Genomic DNA, 27,268 nt, shown 5'->3' on the forward strand with positions numbered 1-27,268 from the left:
TAACAGTCCTCACCTAAACAGTTGTGGTAAGAATTAAATGAGACAATGCAAGTACCTGATAATGCAAGGCAACTGCCTAGTACATTGACAAATGCACAGCAATCAACAGTATTTGCACTATGGTCCTAGTGAGTCAGTCAAGATATCTTCAGAAACACACATTTAGATTCATAAGCCCCAGCCCCCGGCAAATACCATTCTTCCTTCTGTCTCTATGAAATCATGTCAGTATTTGTCTTTTTTTTGGCTGCGCTGTGCAGCCCACAGGATCTTAGTTCCCTGACCAGGGATCGAACCTGTGCCCAGTGCAGTGGAAGCACAGATTCCTAACCACTGGACCACCAGGGAAATCCCAGTATTTGTCTTTTTGTGCCTGGCTTATTTCACTTCATATAATGTCCTAAAGTTTCATCCATGTTGTAGTATATGTCAGAATTTCCTTCCTTTTTAAGGCTGAATAACATTCTATTGTATGTATATACCACATTTTGCTTATCCATTCATCTCTTGATGGGCACTTGGGTTGCTTTCACATTTCAGTTATTGTGAATAATGCTGCTATGAACATGGATGTACAAATATCCTTTCAAGATTCTGCTTTCAGTTCTTTTGGATATATACCCAGAAGTGGAATCGCTGGATCATATGGTAATTGTTTTTAATTTTTTGAAGAATTGCCATACTGTTTTCCACAGCGGACATACCTTTTTATTGAATACATTCCCACCAACAATGCACAAGGCTTCCAATCTCTCCACATCCTCACCAACATCTTTTACTTTGTTTTCTTTGATAATGGCCATCCTAATGCATACGAGGTGGTATCTGGTTCATAGTTTTGATTTGTATCTCCCTAATGATTAGCGATGTTGAGCATCTTTTTACGTGCTTATTGGCCATTTGTATATCCTCGTTGGAGAAATGTCCGTTCAAGTCCTTTGTTCATTTTTAAATTGATTTTTTTTTCTCTTTATGTTGTTGAGTTCTAGGAGTCCTCTATATATTCTGGATATTAATCCCTTATCAGATAAATTATTTGCAAATGTTTCTCCCATTCTCTAGGTTGCCTTTTTACTCAGTGTCTTTAGAATGAACAAAATTAAAAATTCTTCATGTAGTTCATTTTGTCTATTTTTTTCTTTTGTTGCTTGTGCCTTTGGTGTCATATCCAAGAAATCATTACCAAATCCAATGTTGTTAAGATTTTACCCTCTATTTTCTTCTAAGAGTTTTATAATTTTATTTATTTAAATATTTACTTATTTATTTGGCTGTGCCAGGTCTTAGTTGTGGCATGTGGGATCTTCGCTGCTGCATGCAGGATCTTTTACTTGCGATTTGTGGCCTCCTGTAGTTGCAGCATGTGGAATCTAGTTCCCTGACCAGGGATTGAAACCAGGCTCCCTGCATTGGGAGTGTGGAGTCTTAACCACTGGACCACCAGGGGAGTCCCTAAGAGTTTTATAATTTTAGGTCTTACATCTAAGTCTTTGATCTAATTTGACTTAGTTTTTCTATGTGGTGTTAGATTCTGATGAAATATATAAATAGAAGGTGGTATGTCCATACAATCAAGTATCATATGGCCATAAGATGGCATGAAGTACCGATGTATGCTACAACATGGATGAACCTTGAAAGTATTATGCTAAGGGAAAGAATCCAGTTACAAAAGGTCACATATTGTGTGATTCCATTTATATGAAATGTCCAGGACAGGCAAATCTATAGAGATAGGAAGTAGATTAGTGGTTGTGTACGTCTGGGAAAGTTGGGGAATGATGGCTGAAAGCTATGGCGTTTCTTTTTAGGAGGATGAAAATGTTCTAAAATTGATTGTGTGGTGATGGCTGCACAACTCTGTGAATATAGCTAAACTAATTGTACGCATTAAATGGGTAATTGTATGGTATGTGAATTCTATCTCAGTAAAGCTGTTATCAAAAATATTGGGGGGGGCTTCCCTGGTGGCACAGTGGTTGAGAGTCCGCCTGCCGATGCAGGGAAAACGGGTTCGTGCCCTGGTCCGGGAAGATCCCACATGCCGCAGAGCGGCTGGGCCCGTGAGCCATGGCTGCTGAGCCTGAGCATCCGGAGCCTGTGCTCCACAACGGGAGAGGCCAGAACAGTGAGAGGCCCGTGTACCGCAAAAAAAAAAAAGAAAAATATTGGGACTTCCCTGATGGTCCAGTGGTTAGGACTCTGAGATCCCAGTGCGGGGGGCCCGGGTTTGATCCCTTGTCGGGGAACTGGATCCCACATGCTGCAACTAAGGATCCCTCGTGCCTCAGCTAAGACCCTGCGCAGCCAAATAAATTAATAAATATTAAAAAAATCATAATCCACCATGAATGAGTTAGCTGAAACAAAAACACTCATAGAAACAAGCAAGAGATCACATATTGGACATATTAATGATAATTTGAGTAGCTAATATACTTTGGGTAGTGCTCTAAGCACTTTAACATATATTAATCCATAATTCTCACAACACCCTATGAAGTAAATACTATTATTGATTCCATTTTACAAATGAGGTAACTGAGGCACAGGAAATAACTTAGCCAAGATTCCATAGGATATTCCAGTGGACCCAGGATTTGAACATAATTGGGGTAAACAGTCCATCCCTACACTACACTATACTACAATTATACTGCCTCTTTTAAAAACAACATATAAGTGTATGTAATATGATTTAAGAAATAAATGAGGACTGAAAAGTGAAAACAAGAGGACTATCAAGAATGAGTAGGTAGGGACTTTTCCCTGGTGGTCCAGTGGCTAAGTCTCTGTGCTCCCAATGCAGGGGGCCCAGGTTTGATCCCTGGTCAGTGAACTAGATGCCACGTGCTGCAACTAAGATTTCACATGCCGCAACTAAAGATCCCGCCATGTGGGAAGCCGCATGCCATGCGGCGCGGCCAAAAAACCAAACCAAAACCAAAAAAACAAAACAAAAACAAAGGAGGAAGACAAGACTTAAGAGTGAGTGGCAGGGCTTCTCTGGTGGTGCCGTGGTTGGGAATCCACCTGCCAATGTAGGGGACACGGGTTCGAGCCCTGGTCCAGGAAGATCCCACATGCCGCAGAGAAACTAAGCCCGTGTGCCACCACTACTGAAGCCCGTGCGCCTAGAGCCCGTGCTCCACAAGAGAAGCCACTGCAATAAGAAGCCCACACACCGCAACCAAGAGTACACCGCAACCAAGAGTACCCCCCCCACCGTAACTACAGAAAGCCCACGCGCAGCAACAAAGACCCAACACAGCCAAAAATAAATTTATTTAAAAAAAAAAGAGTGGCAGATGTTGTAGGGATGGGTGTCGGGGTAAAAGATGCATTTTTCTTTCTGTACCATTTTCTTCAGCAGTTATTCAATCTTCTGGGGGCACAAGGTTGTCTTACCCTCAAATTACATTTAAAAGCAACATTTTGCAGAATACCTTTAGGCCAAAATAAAGGCTAAATTCAAGAGTGCTTCAAAACACATGGAAATATCACATACATAGAATAGACTGGAGAGTTACAGAAAAATTGGTATGTTTACCTGAAAAAATGGTGAAATATTTCTTATAACATATTTAGTGTGTTTTAGGGTAAAAATGTTAATTTGAAAAAAATAATTCTAAAAGTTGGTGGGGGGCTTCCCTGGTGGTGCAGTGGTTAAGAATCCGCCTGCCAATGCAGGGGACACAGGTTTGAGCTCTGGTCTGGGAAGATCCTACATGCTGCAGGGTAACTAGGCCCGTGCGCCACAACTACTGAGCCTGTGCTCTAGAGCCCGCGAGCCACAACTACTGAGCCCACGCGCCTAGAGCCAGTGCTCCGCAACGAGAGAGGCCACTGCAGTGAGAAGCCCGCGCATGGCAACGAGGAGGGGCCCCCGCTCGCCGCAACTAAAGAAAGCCGCGCACAGCAACAAAGAAGCAAAGTAGCCAAAAATAAATAAATTTATTTAAAAAAAAAGTTGGTGGGTTATTTTTAAAAAGCCATTTTGGAAAAAAAAAGTACCTGAACAACAACTGATTTTAGTCTCTATTTTGAAAATACTGAATCATCACATATAAAAAGATAAGGAATGTGTGATGAAGAAACAGTGAATCTTGGTCATGATTATTAGGTGGAAGGTTGATGGAAGCTTTAGAAAGGGTGAATCAGGCTGACAACACCTGAATCAACAATCTTAACATCACTAGAAGTAGAACAGCGAGACAGTGTCTTCTGTAGTGATGAAACACAGCACCACCTATGAGAAGGACCCTGAATCTAATCAAGTGTCTAGATCTAACCAGTGGTATACAGCAAGTAAGGGAGGTAGAGGCACAATCAGCCAAATCTAGAAGCCCCTGGCCCTCTATGCTAAAGGATGAATGTCCCAGGTACTTCATCAAATAAAGGGCATTTAAAAAAGGAGAGAGGAGAACTGTTAATAGATTAAAAGAGATTTAAGAGACTTATCAGCCAAATGCAAGTGTTTAGATCCTGATTTAATTTAAACAAATCAACCGTAGTAAGATTTTACTTTTGAGACAACTGGGGAATTCGAAAATGCAGAGAGTATTAGTTAATATTTTGGAATTATTGTTAATTTTGTTAGGTACGACAATGGTATTGTGATTATATTTATAAAAATTTATCTTAGAAATGCTTAGGTATTGATGAAATGATGATCTCCCTTAGAAATACCATGGTGAGGGACTTCCCTGGTGGCACAGTGGTTAAGAATCCGCCTGCCAATGCAGGGGACACGGGTTCAAGCCCTGGTCCGGGAAGATCCCACATGCTGCAGAGCAACTAAGCCCGGTTGCCACAACTACTGAGCCTGCGCTCTAGAGCCCGCAAGCCACAACTACTGAAGCCCACGTGCCTAGAGCCCGCGCTCTGCAGCAAGAAAAGCCACCGCAATGAGAAGCCCACACACCACAATGAAGAGCAGCCCCCGCTCGCTGCAACTAGAGAAAGCCCACGCACAGCAACGAAGACCCAATGCAGTCAAAAATAAATTAAAAAAAAAAAAAAAAAAAAAGAAAGAAATACCATGGTGGGTGGGTGGGTAGGAATAAGAATGGGGGTAAAGATATTAAATAAGATTGAAAAACTGAGACATCATTTTATTTTTGCATGGGTGAAAATTTCTACAATAAAAGATTTTTAAAAACCCTTAGGAAAGCATAAGAAATGAATGTTTAAAGCAGAAATGAATATATTACAATACAGAACCCCAATAAAACTGTTACGTCTGAGAGCTGGTTCTCTGAAAGACAACAAATTTAAAAAATCTGAAATAATTCCCTGGGAATACAAAGTAACAAAACGAGTCAAACAGCTAAAAAAGAGCAGCTAGCCTGCAGGTCTTGGCTCTGCTAATCCAACATTTAATCTCCAGACCTCTATTAACTTTGATTTTGGCATTATTCCAGCATTCTGCTGAGGAAATACTTTGAACATTGTATGAGGTTGTGGATTCCACAGATCTGTTGAGTTTTGAGATAACTGGTTCTTATTTTTATATTTTTGAGAAACTTAAATTTTTAAAAATATGTTTCAATGGGATTTTGAAATATAGAAGAGACCGCTTATCATCTTTATTGTTCACTTTAACTGTAAGTCTATTCTCTGTGACGCAAATAGCTGCTGTGATAAATATTTGACTTACAGGTTGTTTTTTTTTTTTTTTTTTAAAGGAAATACCTAAGAGGAAATACTGCCCATATTCACAGTGCTTAACATTTCTAAAGGTAAACCACTTCTAAAGCACTCACTTTTCACAAAACACCTCTGGTGAGGAACGCAGAACAAATTCTTTGCTCTAAGTCCAGCAAATGCTCCGTGACTCGCTCAGGTTCACAGTCAGTCAGTAATGGTGGGAGATTCCCAGCTGAGTAACCCTTATCCTCAGGGGCCCAAATTAAAGGGAAGCCCCAGCCACTGCTTGCTCATCTCATCGATGTCCCAGAAATCTTTGGCCTAATCCTCATTGGAAATTGCTCATATCTTCAATTTAACACAACCAACCAACCAACCTACTCATCAGCCTCATTTGATCCCTCTCAAGCACAGCTCTGTGAAGCAGCAACGTCAGGGATCATTATCTCTTTTACACAATGGAAGCTGAAAGATGAAGTGCCAAGGTTTAAAAACAAAAACCCCAGAGCAGAGAGGCTTTGAATACTAAGTATATACCACTGGGCAATTTGAAACCCTGCCCCATTCCCCACTAGGAATCCAAGCGCATAAAAATAAATGTATAGCAGTCAGGATCCATCAATAATCTCAACCCCCTCACCCCAAAATTGACCCTTATAAACCTAGCCTTGATCTAGTCTGCAACTATTCTCTCATTAACCCACGGCCAGTCTCTCTTTAGAGTGCAAATCAAACAAGGCCACCATAAAGCTCCTTGGGACAAGAAGGCTCGAAACCACAAAAGGAAAGCCAATACCAGGAATGCTATAAACATTTCATTTATTTTTTTTAAGAAAGTAGCTTCAGAAAAAGAGGAAAATAATCTAGGTCTCATATATATATATATATATATATATATATATATATATATATATATATATATATATATATATATATATATATATATACTTTTTAATAAAATCCTTTCTGTAATCTTCATGCATGAAGACCCAGGGAGGCATGCCATGTTGTCTGTGACAGCCCTCACACCGCAGTCTCAGACCGTTACCTGGGGCTCCCCACAGCTGTGGGCAGCAGTGTAGCAAAAGCCCCCTGCCTCCCCCTGAAGCCCAGATCCTTGCCTGCCTCAGTGATGGTTTCACCATCTGGGACTGTAAATGGAGGGTGGGAAATGCTCTGGGCTAGAGTGGGAGGGACAGGGAGGGCTACCCAACCTGCCATGTTTCATCCAAACTCTTCAGGCAAATCCAGACAGGAGGCCTAGCAAGATGACTGAAAACCAGGCACCAAACTGAATTCTGGGAGTTTCCCAGAGATGTGTGATCTGGTACCAAGAGCTCCTGCACGGGGAAGGTTTGGTGTTCACAGAACATTCAAGGCAGGAAGAACAATCAAGCCTTGAAGCCCCACCCCTCGATGGCAGGCACTCACTTCTACCCTAAATGGGTCAGAAAGACCCTGTTCTGCCTCCTAATTCAGTCCAACTCTCTTCTGATGCCAAAAGTCAGTGTTAATCAACAACCTACTTCAGAGACAGATTCTCCTTCCTTCTGTGGATAGTTCACTTGTTAAGAGAGGACAGTCCTAGGTCAACACATTTGTCCCATCACCTGTCCCACTCCTTCTAAAGAGTCCTAGTATAAAAGGGCAGGAGTAGGAGTAGGGTAGCAGTTTGGCATCGAGTCACAAGATCCAGAATGGCTGACGGAGGAAAAGCATTCCCTGGTTCTTAGGGGGTGCGGGAATTCTGCCAAAGGTGCTTTACCGACGCTTTACTGACCGTTTACAAAAAGAAAGGGGAAAAAAAAAAAAAGAATAGTCTTCAGGATGGTAAAAAAGAGACTTGGATCCTTTTTTGGGGGTTCCAAAAGCCCTTATGCTGTGTTTAGTATTAAGAAAGCCGTGAACAACTGGAGGTTGCTGCTTGGGCAGCAGGAAGGGAGGGTGGATTCCATGGCCAACCCAGAGAATGGCAAATGGTGCCAATCAACTCAACGTAGGGGACCTCTGCGTAGTGAGTGTGAATCGGCATGTGAGTGTGGTGCGCGGAGCCTGGGGCTCACTGGCTCCCCACAGTCAGTTCCCGCAGGTAGGACTGTGTGAGACTGCGCAGTTCCTCCAAGGCATAGTCCTCAGGCATGGGGAGCCGGCCAATGTGGGGAGCCAACAGGCGCAAAGGGACTCGCTGAGGGTCTGGCGTTGAGTCGGAGGTTGCATCAGGGGCATGCTGAAGGCTCAGTACCACCCGCAGCAGGTTGGCTACACGTTTGGCCATGTCTGGAGAAAGAGAGCAGAGTAAGCACCAAAGGACTGGGGGTGACGTGTGGTTATAATAATCATAAAGACAGGCAATGAGCAGGCAGGAAGGGGGAGGAGGCGAGAGGCTGACCTGACTGAGCCAGGCGATCCTTGGCATTGTAACACTGGATCTGCTCTATCCGGTTGCACAGTGAGGTCACTTTGGTATGTAACTGCTCTAGCTCATAACCTGAGCAATCCACCTACAAAGAAGCAGAGGAACCAATTAGGCCAAGAGGAGCTCCCATCACTCCAATCCTACCCACAGACTGACTATGCAACACTCTGAAACAAGAGTGAGGTGAGGGAGGGGAAAACCCAAGAAGCTGGCCGGCAGTGCCATGTCACCACCATCCAGCCTAGTCGCTGAGGATAAGACGAGACCTTAGCAATTATACACAACAGGAAAACAATATAGTGTACAGGGCCTAGGATTGGGCAAGTCTTGAAATCACCATTCGTGAACCATGTAACTATCAGGCTTTAACACTGCACCAAAAATCTACATAAATCTGGGTTCACAAACATGGTATTGATTTCTTAAGAGCACACAGTGAGAGGTGGAGCCCAAGCCAGCACTTAATTTAAGTCTCCTGACTCCAACTAAGAATCAGCATTTAATTATGCAGATATTAACAGGAATTGTGGCTTTGTTAACAACAGAAATCAATTACTTTCATGCCAAATGTTATGTGAAACATCCTCACCAAATCTCTGACCTTACTTTATCTCTCAACCCTAAGCTTCTCATTTAAAACTAGGGGAAAAGATGAGAACAAGGGGAGGAGACTGACTATGGACAAGGCTTAGGAATGTCCATTGTATACACTACTTGGCAATAAGCACCAAAAAACGTTTTAAAGTTTTGATAGAGCTGTCATAGTAACTACATCAAATTAGCTTCATCAAAATATCCCTCCTGGGCTTCCCTGGTGGCGCAGTGGCTGAGAGTCCGCCTGCCGATGCAGGGGACACGGGTTCGTGCCCCGGTCCGGGAGGATCCCACATGCCGCGGAGCGGCTGGGCCCGTGAGCCATGGCCGCTGAGCCTGCACGTCCGGAGCCTGTGCTCCGCAACGGGAGCGGCCACAACAGCGAGAGGCCCACGTACCGCAAAAAAAAAAAAAAAAAAAAGAAAAAAAAAAATATCCCTCCTACACTGACAGTGCTATCTCTGCCAATGAGTTTTTCAAGTCGTTGCTCAAGCCTTTGGAGGTCACTATGGCTCTGTGGGCCAGGGAAAGGGGAAACTAGGCCGTGGTTTAAGGAACTCAGGCACCTGCTGTATATGATGGAGCATTTCGATGACCCGAATGTAGTCCAGGTAAACAAGCCCAGATGTCTCCCAGTCCTGGATTAGGCTGCTGCGCTCCGGGGGTGCCAGGTCTTCCAAGAACCCCTTCAGGTAGTCATAGTTCTCGTTAATAATGGCATCTGAAGAAACAAAATATTGACCAAAAGTGCACAAAGGAAGGACATGGCAGAAAGATCTAAGACAGGAAGAAAGGGAAAATTATGTTGGGTCAGACTTGAGAATTACAGTAGAATATTTTGAAATTCTCTTAAGAAAACTGTGAAGAATTTCTGGCTTCAGTTTCCCAAACAGATATTTCTGGTGTTGCTGAATAAAACTCCCTAAATAAACAAAGAGTTTAACATAATTAGTGAATATCAAGAATATTCCTGGCAAATGGGAATGTAACAATATTGCTGTTGACCCCGCCCCTCACCCTTACCAAGCATCTTCTGCACAGAGAGCTTTTACAAAGTGTGATCTGATTCAAGTCTGCCATACCCTGTTCTGATCATCATTTCTGGCCTGACTCATCATGGGCTCAGAGACTGGAAGAATTGGGGGTAATTCCAGGAGACACAGGCCCTAGTCTGAAGCACTCACCAGAAGCTAAGTGCTGGATGACGAGTTTGTGGCAGCGGTTCCAGTGCCCTGCTTTAAATAAATAGAGGGCCTCCAAGTGCCTGTCGGATTCCATGTGTGCTCGCACTGCTTTGGCCTCATGAATCCACTCAGCAGGCACACAGAGCTTCTCGGTCAGGAAAATCTCCTTAGCCCACGATTCAGGGGTCTCCAACAGTTGGCAGTGCCGCGTAAGCAGCTCTCGAACAGCCTTCTCACGCATGCTATAGGAGGAAAGGTCAGCTGGGATAAATCTCATTCTCACTGATGGAGAAGGCTGCCTCAGACAGCTCACAGTGGCCCGTGAGGCAGTCTCTTAAACTGCAGGTCCTGACCCTTAGCGGATCACCTCAAACTTCACTTAAAAAGCTATCACACCAGCATTAATTTTTAAAATGAAACAGAATAGAAGCATTCTGTAAAAACATTATATTTTCATGGTCAAAAAAGTCTGAAAACGAATACTCTTGGGAAGGTTGCCCACTACCCTGAAAAGGTTTTCTCCTGACTCGGCTCATTTCTTTCCTTTTTAAAAATTTTATTGGAGTACAGCTGATTTACAATGTTGTGTTAGTTTCAGGTGTACAGCAAAGTGATTCAGTTATACATGTACATATATTCATTCTTTTTTAGATTTTTTTCTCATACAGGTTATCACAGAATATTGAGTAGAGTTCCCTGTGCTCTACAGTAGGTCCTTGTTGTTTATCGATCTTATATATAGTAGTGTGTGTGTGTGTTCATCCCAGTAGGCTCATTTCTTTGTTTCCTTTCTCTAACAGGAGATGAAGGACTGGGATAGGGGAATTCTAGATCCACCGAGCACTCTGCAGTTTATTTCTAACCTCCTCCCTGCCCTCTGTCTCACGTGGTCAATGCAAGAAAACAAAGTAGTTTTTAAACATAAGGTCTCTTCCAGGTCGTTTTTTCCCTTAAAAGTCATCGGCCTTCCTAATTCATTTTCTCTTTACTGCTAGACTTAGGCTAAACTCAATCTTTCTGCTCTCAAGGCCACTTAAATAGAGTCCTTCTATGTCTGGGCCAAAGGATCAGTCATTTTAATTTCAGATCAAAGCTATTCTCCTCATCTTAGATTCTTTTCTCAACTCCTAGCTTTTTCAAAGGACTCCCAATCTCATGACAACTGCCTCCTTTTTTCCTCCCCTTTAGGAAATAGGATCTGCTTTCCCACAGCCAATCATCAATCATCCCATCAGCCAGCCTTTTACCACGTGAAATTCTCCATGAGTGTGTTTAAATAAACTCAGAGGAAAATTCTGGGATCATTTTGTTTCCTGGTAAGGAGCAAGAGGAAAGAGAAATTCCTTAAAAGTAAGGTTGTGCTGGATGCTTTACACTTTTAATTCCACAGTCACCTTTGAATAGAGATTAATATTTAAAAAAACTGAGGTCTAGAGAGTGTCTTTACTCAAAGTCAAAAGTGAAGTAAGCTCTACCTTAGGTCAAAGTGAGTACACGGTGGAGCCAGAATTTAGAAAGCTCTGACTACAAAACAACTTCTTTCCATACCCTAAGACATGACAGATAGTACAGTACAATGATCAAGAGCACAGACTCTGGGTGTCTTGAGTTGAAAGGCTCACTCTGCCATTTAGTACCTATGTGACCTTGAACAAAAGTTACCTAATCTCTCTATCCCTTGGGTTGCTCATCTATAAAATAGATAGTAAGAGTGTCTCATAGGTTCATTATGAGCATTCAATGAGTTAATATATTTAAAGTACTTGCAACAGTGTATAAAGATATATAAAAGCATTATATAACAAAGTATTATATAAATGTTTTTGTTCTTAGTGTTATGCCATGCTGCTACCATTAACAAAAAACCTCCAACTTCATCTCATTCAAAGCATGGAACAGAGATGTTTCTCTGGTTTTTGTTCAGCACAAAGAACCAAAACATTACACATCTAAGCAAGATTGTATTGGTAAATAGGTAAATACAACACTATCAAACTTGAGGGATAGGGGTGGGTGGATGGAAAGGGAAGGGCCAGTAAAGAAAAAGCAGGGGCCCTCCCTGCCAACCATTACTCCACAGATCCAACTCGGACAGCACTATTTCTGCATAATTCTAAACATGCCACATTCAAGGAATCTGTGCCTAGTTAATGGGGTTTCTCCACCCGGGCATATCTTTCCTTCCCACTTAATTATTTCCTATACCAATTTTACACATACTTTGAATCTTATCTCTAGAGAGACTCAGAGATTCTGCAGTTCACAGAGATCTCTTCTCCCTTCTCGGACTATTGGGAGGCCTTATGATAAATAGCACGATTTGGCACTTAATCAAAGGCAATCTTTCTAACGTGTTCACATGAATACAGAGACAGTCTGGGCTACAGGTTGAACTGTCTTAAGGTTTATCACAAGGCTGGACCCAAAAATACATTCTAAACACTTACTTGCTGAACTGAACCCTAAGAGACTGATTCCTTTGGCATTGCCCTGTAGCGCTGGATGCAACCAGTGTGTTTGATGGCTTCTCACTCACCTTGAGTTGTCAATGTGCAGGAGGACAAAGATGGCCCACTCCCAGAGCCCCTCACTTTCCAGCTGGCCAGCATAACTGGCCTGCAGCACACCCTCACACTGCTCTGAGAGATGGGTGTAGTTAAGAGCCCGTAGCACCTCCCACAAGTGCCAGCTTAGACGGTAGTCCAAAGGATCTGCTGTTATGCTTCGAGGCTCCAGCAGCTGGTTGAGATCATAATGTCTGCAAAGGAGAATGTGCTGAGAGTTACCAAACCCAGCTAGCAGACCACCTGTACTGGACGAGTCAACTGTCTCAGCTACAGCTTACAAAACAATAAAGGCAGGCAGCCAGGAGCAGAAGCATCATAAGCCTTATAGTCTTCCTCCTCTAGGTTCAGCCACATTACCGATCTACCAAAAAGCAAGGCACTTCGTCTTTGGTGGCTCTTCTACCAGGTTTGCTGGTAGTTGTTTGGTCTATTTTTACCATCCTGGTACAGGGAGTCTTCACAACTCTCTCCCTTCCATTCTTTCACTGTAGTATCAATTACTTTTCTTAACGATTTAAAAAATACACGTTAATTCAAAAAGAGACATGTACCACAATGTTCACTGCAGCACTATTTACAATTGCCAGGACATGGAATGTCCATCAACAGATGAATGGATAAAGATGTGGCACATATATACAATGGAATATTACTCAGCCACAAAAAGAAACGAAACTGAGTTATTTGTAGTGAGGTGGATGGACCTAGAGTCTGTCATACAGAGTGAAGTAAGTCAGAAAGAGAAAAACAAATACCATATGCTAACACATATATACAGAATCTAAAAAAAAAAAAAAAAGGTACTAATGAACCTAGTTGCAGGGCAAGAATAAAGATGCAGACATAGAGAATGGACTTGAGGACATGGGGTGGGAAGGGGAAGCTGGGGCGAAGTGAGAGTAGCATCGACATATATATACTACTGAATGTAAAATAGTTAGCTAGTGGGAAGCAGTCGCGTAGCACAGGGAGATCAGCTCGGTGCCCTGCAATGACCTAGAGGTGTGGGATAGGGAGGATGGGAGGGAGGGAGACGCAAGAGGGAGGGGATATGGGGACATATGTATGCATACGGCTGATTCACTTTGTTGTACAACAGAAATTAACACAGTATTGTGAAGCCATTAGACTCTAATAAAGATCTATCAAAAAATATATATATAAGTTATTTAGTATCTTTCAGGTTGTTTTACTATCTGAAGTTGCTGGAATGCTACTTCACCTGTTTGTTTGACCAGCTAACTAGTCTCTTTTTGTTGTTGTTTTATTTTTTTAAATTCAGATTTATTTATTCATTTATTTTGGCTGCCCTGGATCTTCGTTGCAATGCATGGGCTTCTCTAGTTGTGGCACACGGGCTTAGGTGCCCAGTGGCAGGTGGGATCTTAGTTCTCTGACCAGGGACTGAACCTGGGCCCCCTGCATCGGGAGTGTGGAGTCTTAACCACTGTACCATTAGGGAAGTCCCAATAGCTAACCAGTCTTGATGGTTATTTCCTTCTATGGCTTATAAATCTTACTTTTGATTTTGTCTACAGTATGTATTATTCTTTATATAGAAATCCAGGTTTGAAAGTCTCCCTACAGACTTTCACTTTTTTTTCTGCTGAGCGCCCAGGGACTTCAAAGACTCTGGACCAGTTTATGTGTTATGTTCTTAGCTTCCAAGTCCCAGACCATAAGAAGAGTAAGAACTAAGATCCCACACCTAAAAGTTTTAAAGATCTGGGCCTTGATTACCAACCAAAATTTTTCCCTTTCACCTAAGATCCCAGACATTTTACAAGTTCCTAACACCTCCCCAAGTAATGAGTAGTTTTTCTTGACCGGTGCTGTCAAACTGAACTCTGTGTGATGATGGAAATGTTCTATAATCTGCCTTGACCAATAAGATAGCCACTAGCCACATTAAACACTTGAAATATGGCTAGTGTGAATAAGTAATTATATTTAAAAACTAATTTAAAGTAGTATTATGAGAATAGCGGCCATTATACAGTGAAGTTCCTTACAGTTTATGTAAGGGTTTTAGTCATAGCAATTCTACCTTACATGAGAAGAACACTTCATTATCTCATTCAGGTTTTGGTTTCTCTATTTCTGACACTTTGAGATATATACTTTTCTTCCTCTTCCTTTTTTCTTTTTTTTTGACATTAAAAAAATTGACATACAGGGCTTCCCCTGGTGGCGGAGTGTCCGCCTGCCGATGCGGGGAACACGGGTTCGTGCCCCGGTCCGGGAGGATCCCACATGCCACGGAGCGGCTGGGCCCGTGAGCCATAGCCACTGGGCCTGTGCGTTCGGGGCCTGTGCTCCGCAATGGGAGGGGCCGCGGCGGTGAGAGGCCCGCGTACCGCAAAAATAAATAAATAAATAAGAAAAATTGACATACAATAAACTGTACATATTTAGAATGTACAATTTTCATAAGTTTAAACATATATATACACCTGTGAAACTAACACCAAGGTCAAGATAACAAGCATACCCATCACCTCCAAAAGTTTCCTTAAGTCCCTCTGTGATCCCTCTCTCCTGCCCCTCCCTACACCTACCCTTCCCAGGCAACCACTGATCTTTCTATCATTATAGATTAGTTTGCATTTTCCAGAGTTTTACATAAATTAGAATCAAGCAGTAGGTACATTTTTGGGGGTATTTTTTTTTCTCACCGCTTCAAAAATAAGTAAAAGTATTTTGTGATTCACCATGCTGTTGCATTTTATCAACAGTTCATTCTTTCTTACTGCTGAGATAGTATTCCATTGTTAGATGTACCACAATTTGCTTATCTAATCGCCTGTTGATGGAAATTTGGGTTGTTTCCCGTTTTGGACCTTTACAAATAAAGCTGCTATCAACATATAAATAGACATATGTTTTCATTCCTCTTGGGTAAATACCTACGAGTGGAATGGCTGGATCATATGTATGTAGCCGTATGTTTAACTTTTTAAGCCGCCAAACTGTTTTTCCAAGTGCCAGTATTATTTTACATTTTCCCCCAGCAGGGTTGAGAATTCCAAATGTTCCGCTTCCATGATGACATTTGGTGCAGGTGTCTTAATTTTTAGCCATTCTAATAGATGGGTAGTGGCATCCCATGACGGCTTTAATTTGCATGTCCCTGATGTCTACTGATAAAAACTTTTCATGGGCTTTATATGTACGTCCTCTTTGGGGAAGCATCCCTTTAAATATTTTTCCCAATTTTTAAATTGGATTGTTTTCTTATTATTGAGTTCAGAGAGTTCTTTACATGCTCTGGATAAAAGTCCTTTATCAGATATATGAATTGCAAGTATCTTCTCCCAATTTGTGGCTCATCTTTTCATTCTCTTAACAGTCTGTCTAATGAGTAGTAGTTTTTAATTTTGTTAAAGTCCAATTTATCAATTTTTTCTTTTATGGATGTGTTTGGTATCTAAGAAATCTTTGCCTAACCCACAGTTGCAAAGATTTTCTTCTAAGAGGTTATTGTTTTAAGTTTGACATTTAGGTTTATGATTCATTTTGAGCTAGTTGACTAATTGAGATAACCAATGAAACCAAAAGCTGGAGACAGACTAATCAAGAGAAAAAGAGAGAAGACACAAATACCAATATCATGGAAGAAAGAGACACAGCCACACATCCTACAGACATTAAAAAAGAATAAGGGGGCTTCCCTGGTGGCGCAGTGGTTAAGAGTTCGCCTGCTAATGCAGGGGACATGGGTTTGAGCCCTGGTTCGGGAGGATCCCACATGCCGCGGAGCAGCTAAGCCCGTGTGCCACTGACTACTGAGCCTGCGCTCTGGCACCCGCGAGCCACAACTACTGAGCCCACGTGCTGCAACTACTGAAGCTGTGCGCCTAGAGCCCGTGCTCTGCAATGAGAGAGGCCACCGCAATGAGAAGCCCGTGCACCGCAATGAAGAGTAGCCCCCGCTCGCTGCAACTAGAGAAAGCCCGCATGCAGCAACAAAGACCCAATGCAGCCAAAAATGAATAAATAAATAATTTAAAAAAATGAATAAGGAGGGACTTCCCTGGTGGCTCAGTGGTTAGAATCTGCCTGCTAATGCAGCGGACACGGGTTCGACCCCTGGTCCAGGAAGGTCCCACATGCCACGAAGCAACTAAGTCCGTGTGCAACAACTACTGAAGCCCGTGCGCCTAGAACCCATGGCTCCGCAATAAGAGAAGCCACCAAAATGAGAAGCCCGCGCACCACAACGAAGAGTAGCCCCTGCTCGCCACCAACTAGAGAAAGCCCGCATGCAGCAACGAAGACCCAACACGGTCAAAAATGAGTGAATGAATGAATAAATAAATAAAAGAATATAGAAATGTTATAAAGAACTTTATGCTAATAAATTTGGTGACTTTGGTGAAACAGACAAATTCCTTAGGAAAAACAAATGAGCACAACTGACTCAAGAATAAATAGAAAACCTCGACAGCTCTGTATCTATTAAAGAAACTGATTTTATAGTTTAAAAACTTCAATAAATTGGACTTTATAAAAATGTAAAACTTCTGTGCCTGTGTATTGGGAGAAAATAATTGCAAAAACACATTTATAATAAAGGACTTGCATCCTAAATATATAAAGAACTACTACAACACAGTAACTATTAGGCGACCCTATTAAAAAAAGGGGGGCAAAAGGTTTCTAATAGATTTCAACAAGGAAGATATATAGATAGATGGTAAATAAGCACATGAAAAAATGCCTGCCACCATTAGGCATTAGGGAAATGCAAATTAAAACACAATTTTAATTATGTGTATTTTACCATAATAAAAGGCTGTATTATTCTATAATTAATATAGTTAATTTAAAAAAGTATTTAAATAAAGAAATGAAATGAGATGTGAGCTAATACTTTTGACTGGAGAAAACCACTCAGTGTTTCTGATAAGGTAAAAAGACAGCTCTGAGATAGTTTTGATTATCTGATTAGATATCATAGCATGTTATTATATTAATTTCTTATTAAGCACACAAAAAATGACACACCACAATGTGCCCACTAAAATGGTAAAATTTTAAAAGCTGACAATACCAAGTTTTGAAGAGGATATGGAGCAATTACAGATCTTGGTGGGAATGCAAAATGATACAAATATTTTTAGATACAAATGTTCATAGCAGCTTTATTCTTAACAGCCCAAAACAAGAAAACTGTCCATTAACAAATGAATAAATAAATAAATTTCTGATACACATATTAACATGGATAAATCTCAGAATCACTATGCTGGGTAAAAGAAGCCAGGCACAAAAGATAACATACAGAATGATCCCAATTACATAAAATTCTATAACAGCAAAACTAATCTACAGTAATGAAAAGTCAGTCAGTAGCTGTCTGTGGTGTAGACTGATTGCAAAGGGACATGAGGTAACTTTTTGAGGGTAATGTACATGTTACCTTGATAGTGATGGTAGTTAGATTACATTAAAACATATCAAACCACAAATTCATTATGTGTAAAACTGTATCTCATTAAAGTTGATTAAAATAATTTTTAGATTTTTAAAAAACAATTTCATTTAAGTATAGTTGATTTAAAATGTGAATTTTTAGATTTCTAATTCCAGTTCCCATGCTCTTTGCACTCAATTACTGTAAGTTATATTTTGGTAATTTATATAGACTTAGGGCAATTTGACCACATATAAAAGGGAAAGGACTCCCTAGGGTTCATGGAACCCTCGAGTGACTATAACATATGGCTCTGATTTACCTGTCACTATAGAGTTTTAGAAGGTGAAAGCAGACATCTTGAAGAGGTCTCTGTGAGTCTTGCTCCTCCTCTACCACAAAGCCAGAGTCCTCCAGGTATGAGGGAAGTGGGCAGCAGGCATATCTGTCACCCTCAGAGGTATTCTGAAGTTAAGAATTTGATAAAACAATACATCAGCTGCTAGTATGTTTCACTAGATTCTACTGTGTCTCAGTTACTCAGATGTGTATTAAGAATGGTGCGACATCCTCTAAAGGAGTGTTTCAAGGATTTTAAACTTATTTTGATCAGTGACATATTCCACCTGCCTTCAATGGACTGGCAAAGACCTCAGACAGCTCTAACCCCACCACCTTTCTTGCCACAATTCTTATTACACTCAATTTTTTTTAGTGTTCTCTTTTTCCTGACAAATACTTATAATTCTGGCAAATGATATCAAAGACAATAAAAATGAACAGTAAGAGAAGAACCAAATAATGGCATTAAAAACATTAATAATCCTTTAACCTCCAAATGGACAAGGAATATGAAATATAGTGATATTTAGAGGCAAATTTCAGACCTGCTAATTTGGGGCTATAATAAACACGAGGTCAGGCTGTATCTCAGGGAATTCCTGAAGGAATAAGACAGCATTAGGAATGAAGAAAAACCCTCCAATGTTGAGGCAGGAAAACAGCAGTAAGAAAATAAATTGTGGAAACTCATCATATTAAACAAAATAGAAGCAGAAACTTGAAGAAGTTTCCCATCAGATTTCCTGTGTCCATTTCAATTCTATGGTACTTTTCAAAAAGCAGTTAGGAAAAAGTATTATGAAATGTGATTTGATGGTTTTTTCTCTGTAGTACTTTTCTGGCAAAAACAGAAATCCTACCAGGACTCTTTTGTTTGGCTATACTGGATACATATACCTGAAATGCTTCTTCATACATGCTGAGTGCCTTGGAAATGGAGGCTGTTGGTGGGAGCAAATACCAAAGATGGATAGCCAGGGACCTTTTCCAATCCAACTGTGAGCACACATTGATTTGCTTCTGCTCTGAGAGCTGCCATACCTACAGGAGACAAAATCACCATCACAGCTCTAAATTATACATTACCTTGTTATTGGCCAGGCCTGCACGTTGCTCACTTACTCAAGTTGATTCTAAATGATTTAAATAGCAGTGTTAATGATCCGGATATAAAATACACAGTCCCTTCGTGGCAGGTGATAGGGTGGACTTAGACAGTAAGTGCTGAGAAGAGGTGAGAACCACTCATTGACCACAGCTGCCAACTTTAAGATGTGAATAAATTCTGATCAGTGATTTCATTTTTGGAAATTGACTTTAAGATGGCAAGCAAAATGGGTAGGCAGCAAGAAAACTGGCTTAAAGTAATTATGATACATCATTCATAAAATGGAAGAGAAGTGGCTATTGAAAGAAGAGAGGCCACACAACATGAAAAATGATCATATTCAGTAAGTTAAAAAAAAGGTTGCAGAACTGCTACATATAATTCATTTTATTTGAATATATAACAAGTGTAAATATGCACACATATATGTCAAAATAGACTTAAAATATGTCTAGAAAGACAGACAATGAATTATGTTGTTTATCACTATGATATGGGATATGGTGAATTTTAACATTTTAATTTCTATATAACCAGTATTTCTTCCCCACAATGTACATGTTGTACATTTAAAATTTGAAAATATTTCTGCTGAAAGTTAAATACAAGTAGCTTAGTTATATGTAATAGTGTACAATTTACAAAGATAGCTCTTTGCCTTAACCTCAAGCAATCCTGAACCTATGAGAAAATTTATGTAAGTTTATGAGAAAAGAGAAAAATACCGGTTTTCCAGCCAAGAGGGCAAAGATACGCAGTCTCTCCTCCTGGATGAAACAGTCAGCCTGGAGCTGATGCCAATCTACCAGCTGCATAGTAAGCAGCTCCCGGACCGACTGGCTGCCAACCAACTGGGATAAAAGAAGGGCAAGACGATGATCACCTACAAGAGAAACAGTTCTCTGGTGATACTGAGAATTTACAGACTTGGGAAAACACTTGGGGGCATTATTTTATTTCTTCTGGCCCTCAAGAAACACCTCTGACTGCTCTCTGCAGTAGTGCTAAAATACTGATCAAGAACTTAACGTTTTTGGCTTGGGTAGAAAACTTTCAAAGTATTGTAGCTTAAACTAATTACATATAGATTATATAGTACACAGAGTTCAGTGTCAGATCTACTATTATTTCTGTGACCCTACACAAGGTACCTCATCTGTAAAATGGAGGGAAGTATCATTTGATTCAAAGGTCTATAGTGAAAACTGAGATGACATAACTGTAAACATGCCCAACTAGCAGGTACTATATAATGACACTGAGAAATGGCAAACTCAAACCTAGAGGAAAAACAAATGTATGATATAAAGAAAATGGTTGAGTCTTTCACTCTCTAGAGTCCAGTATCTCTTTTAATAAAAAATTTTAAGTACAAAGGCTTGAGGCAATAAAAAAATTCTAGGGACTTCCCTGGTGGCGCAGTGATTAAGAATTGGACTGTCAATTCAGGGGACATGGGTTCAAGCCCTGGTCCGGGAAGATCCCACATGCCGCGGAGCAACTAAGCCTGCGCACCTCAACTACTCAGCCTGCACTCTAGAGCCCGCGAGCCTCAACTACTGAGGCCTGCGCGCGTGCTTAGAGCCCATGCTCCACGACCAGAAGCCACTGTAATAAGAAGCCCGTGCACCACAACGAAGAGTAGCCCCCGCTCACAGCAACTAGAGAAAGCCCACGCGCAGCAACGAAGACCCAACACAGCCAAAAAATAAATAAATAGATAGATAGATAAATAAAATTTATCTAAGGTTATAAAAGGAAAACTGGAAGACAGAGTCCCTACCTATTCTGGAGGAACTGGCGATCTTCCTGGGAAGTTTATACTTAACATTCGGGTTAGAAGACAAGGGCAAACGCACGATTAAGGGGTAGGGACAGTGAGTAGGAAGTAGGCAGGGGTGCAGAGAAGGACGGTATGCCCCACCTGCCTGCTGGGCCAGGGAGCAGGCCTCACTGATCCTCTTGCCCGTGAGGTAGCTGAAGACAGCCTCCACAGGGTTGTCTTTTCGGGTTAGGGAGACTTCCTCCTCAATTCGAGGTGCAGCTGTATGGGACAGCCAGCGAGAGAAAGCTCTTCTTCGCTCCAGAATCTGAATGTATTCAGTGGGCTCATCCAGCTGGCTGTCAAGCTCCTTCAGGTGGCCCCACAGAGCTTCACATAATGTCCACGTTAGGCTCCAGTGCTTCACAACTAAGGAAGGGACAGGAAAATAATGCAATGACATGAAGCCATACAATAACTACAGAGAGGGGATCACTTCAATGTGGCATTAAAAATACATAAATTAATAAATACCCCAAACAACAACTCAAGTTGATTTCCCTGAATCTGTCTCCACCTCACTCACCTGTGTCTTACAAGCTCCAGAGGTGTGTGGTATTGCCTGCTCACTCCATGTATCCATGGTACTTACATAACAAATGTAACTCCAGGCTCCTTTAAACAGGTTCCTCTAGCCTAATTATGGCTACATATAGTCTCAAATGATAGAGAAAAATCCTCTAATTTGATCAAATTCTGTTCAAAAAATGCTTTAAGAAATATAAAGTGCTCTGAAAACTTGTGAGGGATTATTATCTGCTATAGGCACAGCCTAACATTTTAGTGAGCCTAAATGATACTGTTCAAAGCACTCAGGAGTAAACCAACTCTCATCTACACAATGTAACTATACAATAGTTACCACCTTCATTTTACAGATGAAGAAACTGAGGTACAGATCATTAAGTGACTTGCTCAAGGTTACAGGCAAGATGTAACAGAGCCAGGATTCAAACTCAAGTACTCAGAGTCCAACTCTATACTCTTAACCACTAATGCTATATTGCCCCTCACAAAGGAAAACAAAAAGGAAGCACTGTTTACCACCTTAAGCTACTTACAAGTATGCATTGGGAAGATGGCTCACATATTTGAAGAGATAAGACAACTACAGCAAACACAAAGAAATGAACATAAACAATTCCCAAAACATGTGGTATGGAACATTCTAATAGTCCCCATTTTTCAGTAAAAGTGACGTGAAATGTTGTGTGAAACATGTAATTTTTCTACTTGAAATAGTAAGTGCCCAAATTAGAAAAGCCCTTTATGGAAGTACTGGTTCAGAAAAACATGATCAGAATCATTATAGAGAGGTAATAGTGAGAGAAGTCAGGAAGGGAAGTTATAACCACCAAAGTTGTTGGGAAGAACAAGTGGGACTTGAGTTGGACATGGAAGAATGGGTAGGACTTAGGTAGGATCTCTCTCCCGCTATGTTCTCCGGGTAGGGTAAGGGATCTAATTTTATAAGCCCACGGGATGTGACTGGCTACAGTTACTTTGAACAGTGGCCTAAGAGTAATGATAAACAATGATGTGATTTCTTCCTGCTTGAGATTTTGCTCATCCCAACTCAACTACAGATAAAGTGTAAGCTCAGGCATCCACCACTACATTGGCACAAGGAAACTGTGTCCTCCTATGAACATATGCTCCTACTCCTGTTCCTGGGGCATCAAGGGTTAGAAGTATAGTCCATACTCACTTTGTGGTTCCAGTAAGCCTCCTGATGCTTCCTTAACCCAATCTGCATAGTCATGAATGATAGCAACTCCCGGATTGGGGACAATGAGAGGACACAGCTCATCCACATGGACAGTGCTATGTTTTAATTTAAGCTCCAGAGATGTCTGGTATAATTGCAGGTCTTCATCCAGCTTCTTTTGCCTCAAACTGAGTTTTTCCAAATGAACTTTGAATGGAGACTCAGTTAGGCTACAAGAGAAAATAACAAATAAGAAAAGACAGATGGTAGAATTTTCCTACAATGAAACCTGTTTCTTTTTATAATTACAAAATAGGACACGAAACATTCCACTTTGATTTTAAAGAAAATTTGTTTCTTAATATCAAACTATAATGAACTTATTTGATATATATTGAGCAAATTACCTGACCGATGCATTCAGAAAAGAATCCTAAGCCTTCTTAGGCCAGATTATAATAGGCATAGGAGTGAGTACAATTAGACCTGGAAATGGCTCTGCATGTATATAGATACTATGAAATCCAATGGTCAAAAGCTAGTGTGGGACACCCATTTCTCAAACCACACTTAACTCATTAAGTTATGAGTTATCAGTATCAAAAGTCATGAGGCTAAGCTTACAGATACTAAAGAACTGACTCTCAATTAAGATGAGCATACAGTTGAGCAGCCTTGATCCAATTTTTAGGACTGACATTAACAATCTCTAAAATATCATGACATCATGGATAACCTGGGTTTAGGATCAATATTCCTAATTGTGAGGTATAAGAGATGCTGTTGATTTTTTATTTCTTCAAAATCAACTTTAAAAACTAATAATAATAGGTGATCATAGTCACAATCTGTAGTAAAGATAGCAGTTTGTTACAATTATGAAAAGTAAATAGAAAAATGTTACAAATTTTACAAAAAACTGTATGCATACTACGTAATGACTACCAGAACACTATATATATTTTTATATATATATATAAAATCAATACGGTAATATATAGTATATAAAGTATATACAGAACTATAATCATACATATGTAAATATTAATGGTAGGAACTGTGTAGAGATATATAACATGTATAATTATCAGATGTCATCTTATTTCCAAATACTTGTGTATGGATTATCCACAGTTCATACATTTACCTTATTAAGTCTAAGACACAGGGAATGTGCTTTAATGAGAATATACCTTACTTATGAAGATATTACCAATATCTAAGTGAGAAAATAGAAAAATGACTAATGCAATAAAAAGGATGAAAACTCAAGGAATGCTGCAGCATTAGCTTTGAGTCTGTTACTTTTCCACCTAAAGTTTAACTGTTAGATAACTATTCTATACTCTTCATACCTTGATGGTACAAATGGAGCTATTAATCATTTTAGCTTTTAATTATACAAATAAAATTGTGCTAAGAATATATCTAGAAAGATCACAAAGCAGGGCCCTGAACATGGGTCTCCTGGTGATGAAAAGCTTTTTCTCACCTACCACGTTGCCCTTCTCAAAAAGCATAAGAATACGTGACTCACGATTTAACAGCTACTGGATTAGGCAGGAATCCATATTCCATAGAATCAGCAATCTGATGATTTTCCAGTTCCTGAGGGCCACTCAGCTGTTCTCCACTATTAGCAAGAGTCCAGTTAGGGCCCCAACCAACCCGAAATGAGCGTCCCATAAATAGGGCCAGGTCCATCAGGAGTTTCCCCTTTCCATAGGTGACAGACTTTTCAAGAGGGACTAGGCCTGGTTGTCTGCGTGTACCCACTGTTTTCAACTGAACCTCAGGGGCTGGGCTGGGCACCGTAAACACAGAGGTCAGGGGTGGAGGGACAGACCAAGGGGATGTGGATGGAATATTCATCAATGACGATGTTCTGGGAGTGCGACACTCTTGTAAAGAGGCACTTGGTGAAAGAAAAGTTCCACTTGCAAATTTTGATTGTAGTAACCCACCTACTAAAATAAGGGAAAAAAAAAGACTATTAGAAAATACAGTCTATTGATTCTTGAACAACAACCATCAAGGCTGAAATTATAGTTTTATTAAGCTACTTAAATCACATACAGATGACCAGGAGTAGCTTATATCAGACTCTACAGAAATTCCTCTTTCACACAGGAAATCAAGGCAGGAATTCTAATGATGATGATGTCACCAACAATAACAACATTAATAACACAACTACTACTACTACTACTACTACTACTACTACTACTACTACTACTACTACTACTATTACTATTTAAAAAAACTATCTAGCAGTTATCTGCAGCAGACTCTATATAAGCCATTTATATACACTGTTTCATTTCATCCTTCAATAACTTTAAATGAAGAACATTACAGTCCTCACTTTATAGATGGGAAAACTGGGCTCAGTTAAGTGACTTGTCCAAATCCACAAAGCTACTAAGTGGCAGAACTAAGAGATAAACCCAGCTAAGTCTGACACCAATACTCATGCCCTTATCAGAATGCCAAATGTAACCTTTCTTAGTCAATATAAAAAGTTGGTAAGATCAAAAGTCAAATTCATACTACTCCAGTGCTCAATGTCAGACTTAAGAAAACAGAAACCTATCTGTGATTGCATATATGCCTTTCAGAGGCATCTTGTGATTGCATATATGCCCTTCAGAAGGATAGTTCTTGTTATTTTTGCCTGTTTTCCAATTTTATGTATTTCCTGTCTAAAGCAAGGACTTAGTTACTGAAGTATGAGATTTTCATGTAGTGTTCATTACGGAAAAGCTTGCTATAAATGTTTAACTGATGCTTTATTAAAGTATTTTTAAAAAGGAAAGTTAACTAGGGTACTCAAAAATAAACATTTAGTTTTTGTTTTTGTTTTGGTACGCGGGCCTCTCCCGTTGCGGAGCACAGGCTCCGGACGCGCAGGCTCAGGGGCCACGGCTCACGGGTCCAGCTGCTCCGCGGCATGTGGGATCTTCACGGACTGGGGCACGAACCTGTGTCCCCTGCATCGGCAGGCGGACTCTCAACCACTGCGCCACCAGGGAAGCCCAAACATTTAGTTTTTAAGGCAATATAACAAATATCTTCCTGGTAGTTCCTCTGGCTTTCAAACCGTTTTGAAATTACACCTGCTGAACTCCTCTGTTGATATCAATACTCTACCTCCAATCCCACATAGTTACAAGCCCACTAGAAGAGATAAGAAAAGCTTTAAAATGTACAGGCAACTGCTGTCCTGGGAATTTGGGAAGGTTTAGGGAAAGGTAGAAATCTGAAAAGTTTTGCACATTATAAGAAGCAACATTTGCCCCTAGAAAGCAATAATGATAGTGTCAGAACTGCACAAAAAGAGTACAGAGCAAGACAACTTGCTGATTCCTCTAAGGTATGATAAAAATTAGGAAATCTGAGCTTACTATCTAACCCACACTCATAAGCAAATAAAAACATGCCCCCCAACAAAACAAATGCTTTTTTTCTCCATACAACTTCTGCATCTGCACCAGTGACCATGTTTTTTAAAAACTGGCCCCACCTAACAGGTACATTTATAAGAGTACATTTCTGCTTGGCATCATTATGTCATACACCTTTAGGGAGTTGTTTGCTAGAGAAGTCAACTCAGCTTAGAAGAAGATATGTGAAAAGCCAGACTTTACAGCTTTCTTGCAAAAGAGCATCTTTTACAGTACCTAATGAACGGGATTTTGATGAGTGAGTTGCTGAAATGGGGAGCCTGGGAGAACAGATTTCTTGAGACGTATCTGCTTTAGAAGGAAGGCGACTGAAGCGTTGATCCAGGACCATATCTACATCTTCTTCATCAGCAAGCAATGATGCTTTCATGATCTAAAAAGGCAATAACTATAGAATGAATGTGCTCCCCAAAATCCAAAGGCCACAAAAGAGAAATGCAGTTTACAATGACCAATTTTTTAAAAAGCTCTGTCTCAGGCTGTGTCCAGAGCTAGTATAATATTTGTGTGACTCTGTTCCACTGTATGTGCCTGAAGGACAGAAGTTATATAAAACTCCTCTGCTTTGTATATACAGTCTCACCAGAGGCTGGCACACAGCAGTTGCTCACATGTCTGCTGAATGAATTAATTTCAAAGTCAAATATAAGTCAAAGGCTAAATTCATAATATGACAAAAGGCACAGGCAGGGAGAAGTTGAGACAGAGCTTAAAGAAACTTGTAACTACAATTTAAAAAAGAGAAAAAATAAACAAATGAACAAACAAAACTCCTGTGGAGCACTTTCCAGAGCTTCAAAACCTCTCTGTAAAGTAAATGAAATTAATATTTTATAGTGCTCACATTAAATGACTTGCCTAAAGTCACACAGTAACAGTTACAAAACTGGGGTTAGAATCCAGGTCTTCTGAATCTCACTATAGCCTTCCTCCCACGAATGGGAAAATGATGCCTAAACATGGGCCATATTTCTGGTTTTTCTCATTCCAGTGACCAT

The 27,268-nt window shown here is 40.5% G+C and overlaps 1 protein-coding gene across 10 annotated transcripts in view; it reads right to left on the minus strand.

Moving 5' to 3' along the window:
• Window positions 1-6,170: 6,170 nt before the first annotated feature.
• Window positions 6,171-27,268, minus strand: part of NUP98 (nucleoporin 98 and 96 precursor) — a 100,459-nt gene continuing 79,361 nt past the window's right edge. For 7 of the 10 annotated variants that reach the window (XM_082844550.1, XM_082844548.1, XM_082844551.1 and 4 more), the window contains 12 exons: window positions 26,487-26,643; window positions 24,344-24,773; window positions 22,807-23,036; window positions 21,201-21,467; window positions 20,002-20,159; window positions 19,066-19,209; window positions 18,149-18,291; window positions 12,380-12,601; window positions 9,844-10,085; window positions 9,226-9,380; window positions 8,039-8,150; window positions 6,171-7,926 (listed from right to left, as the gene is read on the minus strand). In XM_082844550.1, coding sequence (XP_082700676.1) covers window positions 7,709-7,926; window positions 8,039-8,150; window positions 9,226-9,380; window positions 9,844-10,085; window positions 12,380-12,601; window positions 18,149-18,291; window positions 19,066-19,209; window positions 20,002-20,159; window positions 21,201-21,467; window positions 22,807-23,036; window positions 24,344-24,773; window positions 26,487-26,643 — 2,478 coding nt within the window. In that variant the 3' untranslated portion in view covers window positions 6,171-7,708. Of the gene's footprint in view, window positions 7,927-8,038; window positions 8,151-9,225; window positions 9,381-9,843; window positions 10,086-12,379; window positions 12,602-18,148; window positions 18,292-19,065; window positions 19,210-20,001; window positions 20,160-21,200; window positions 21,468-22,806; window positions 23,037-23,862; window positions 24,774-26,486; window positions 26,644-27,268 lie in introns of those variants that run through there. The other 3 variants (XM_082844554.1, XM_082844553.1, XM_082844545.1) reach the window with 2 other exon arrangements.

The sequence above is a fragment of the Leucopleurus acutus genome (assembly GCF_964270905.1).
Source record: "Leucopleurus acutus genome assembly, chromosome: 8".
In the NCBI taxonomy this organism is placed as follows: Eukaryota; Metazoa; Chordata; class Mammalia; order Artiodactyla; family Delphinidae; genus Leucopleurus; species Leucopleurus acutus.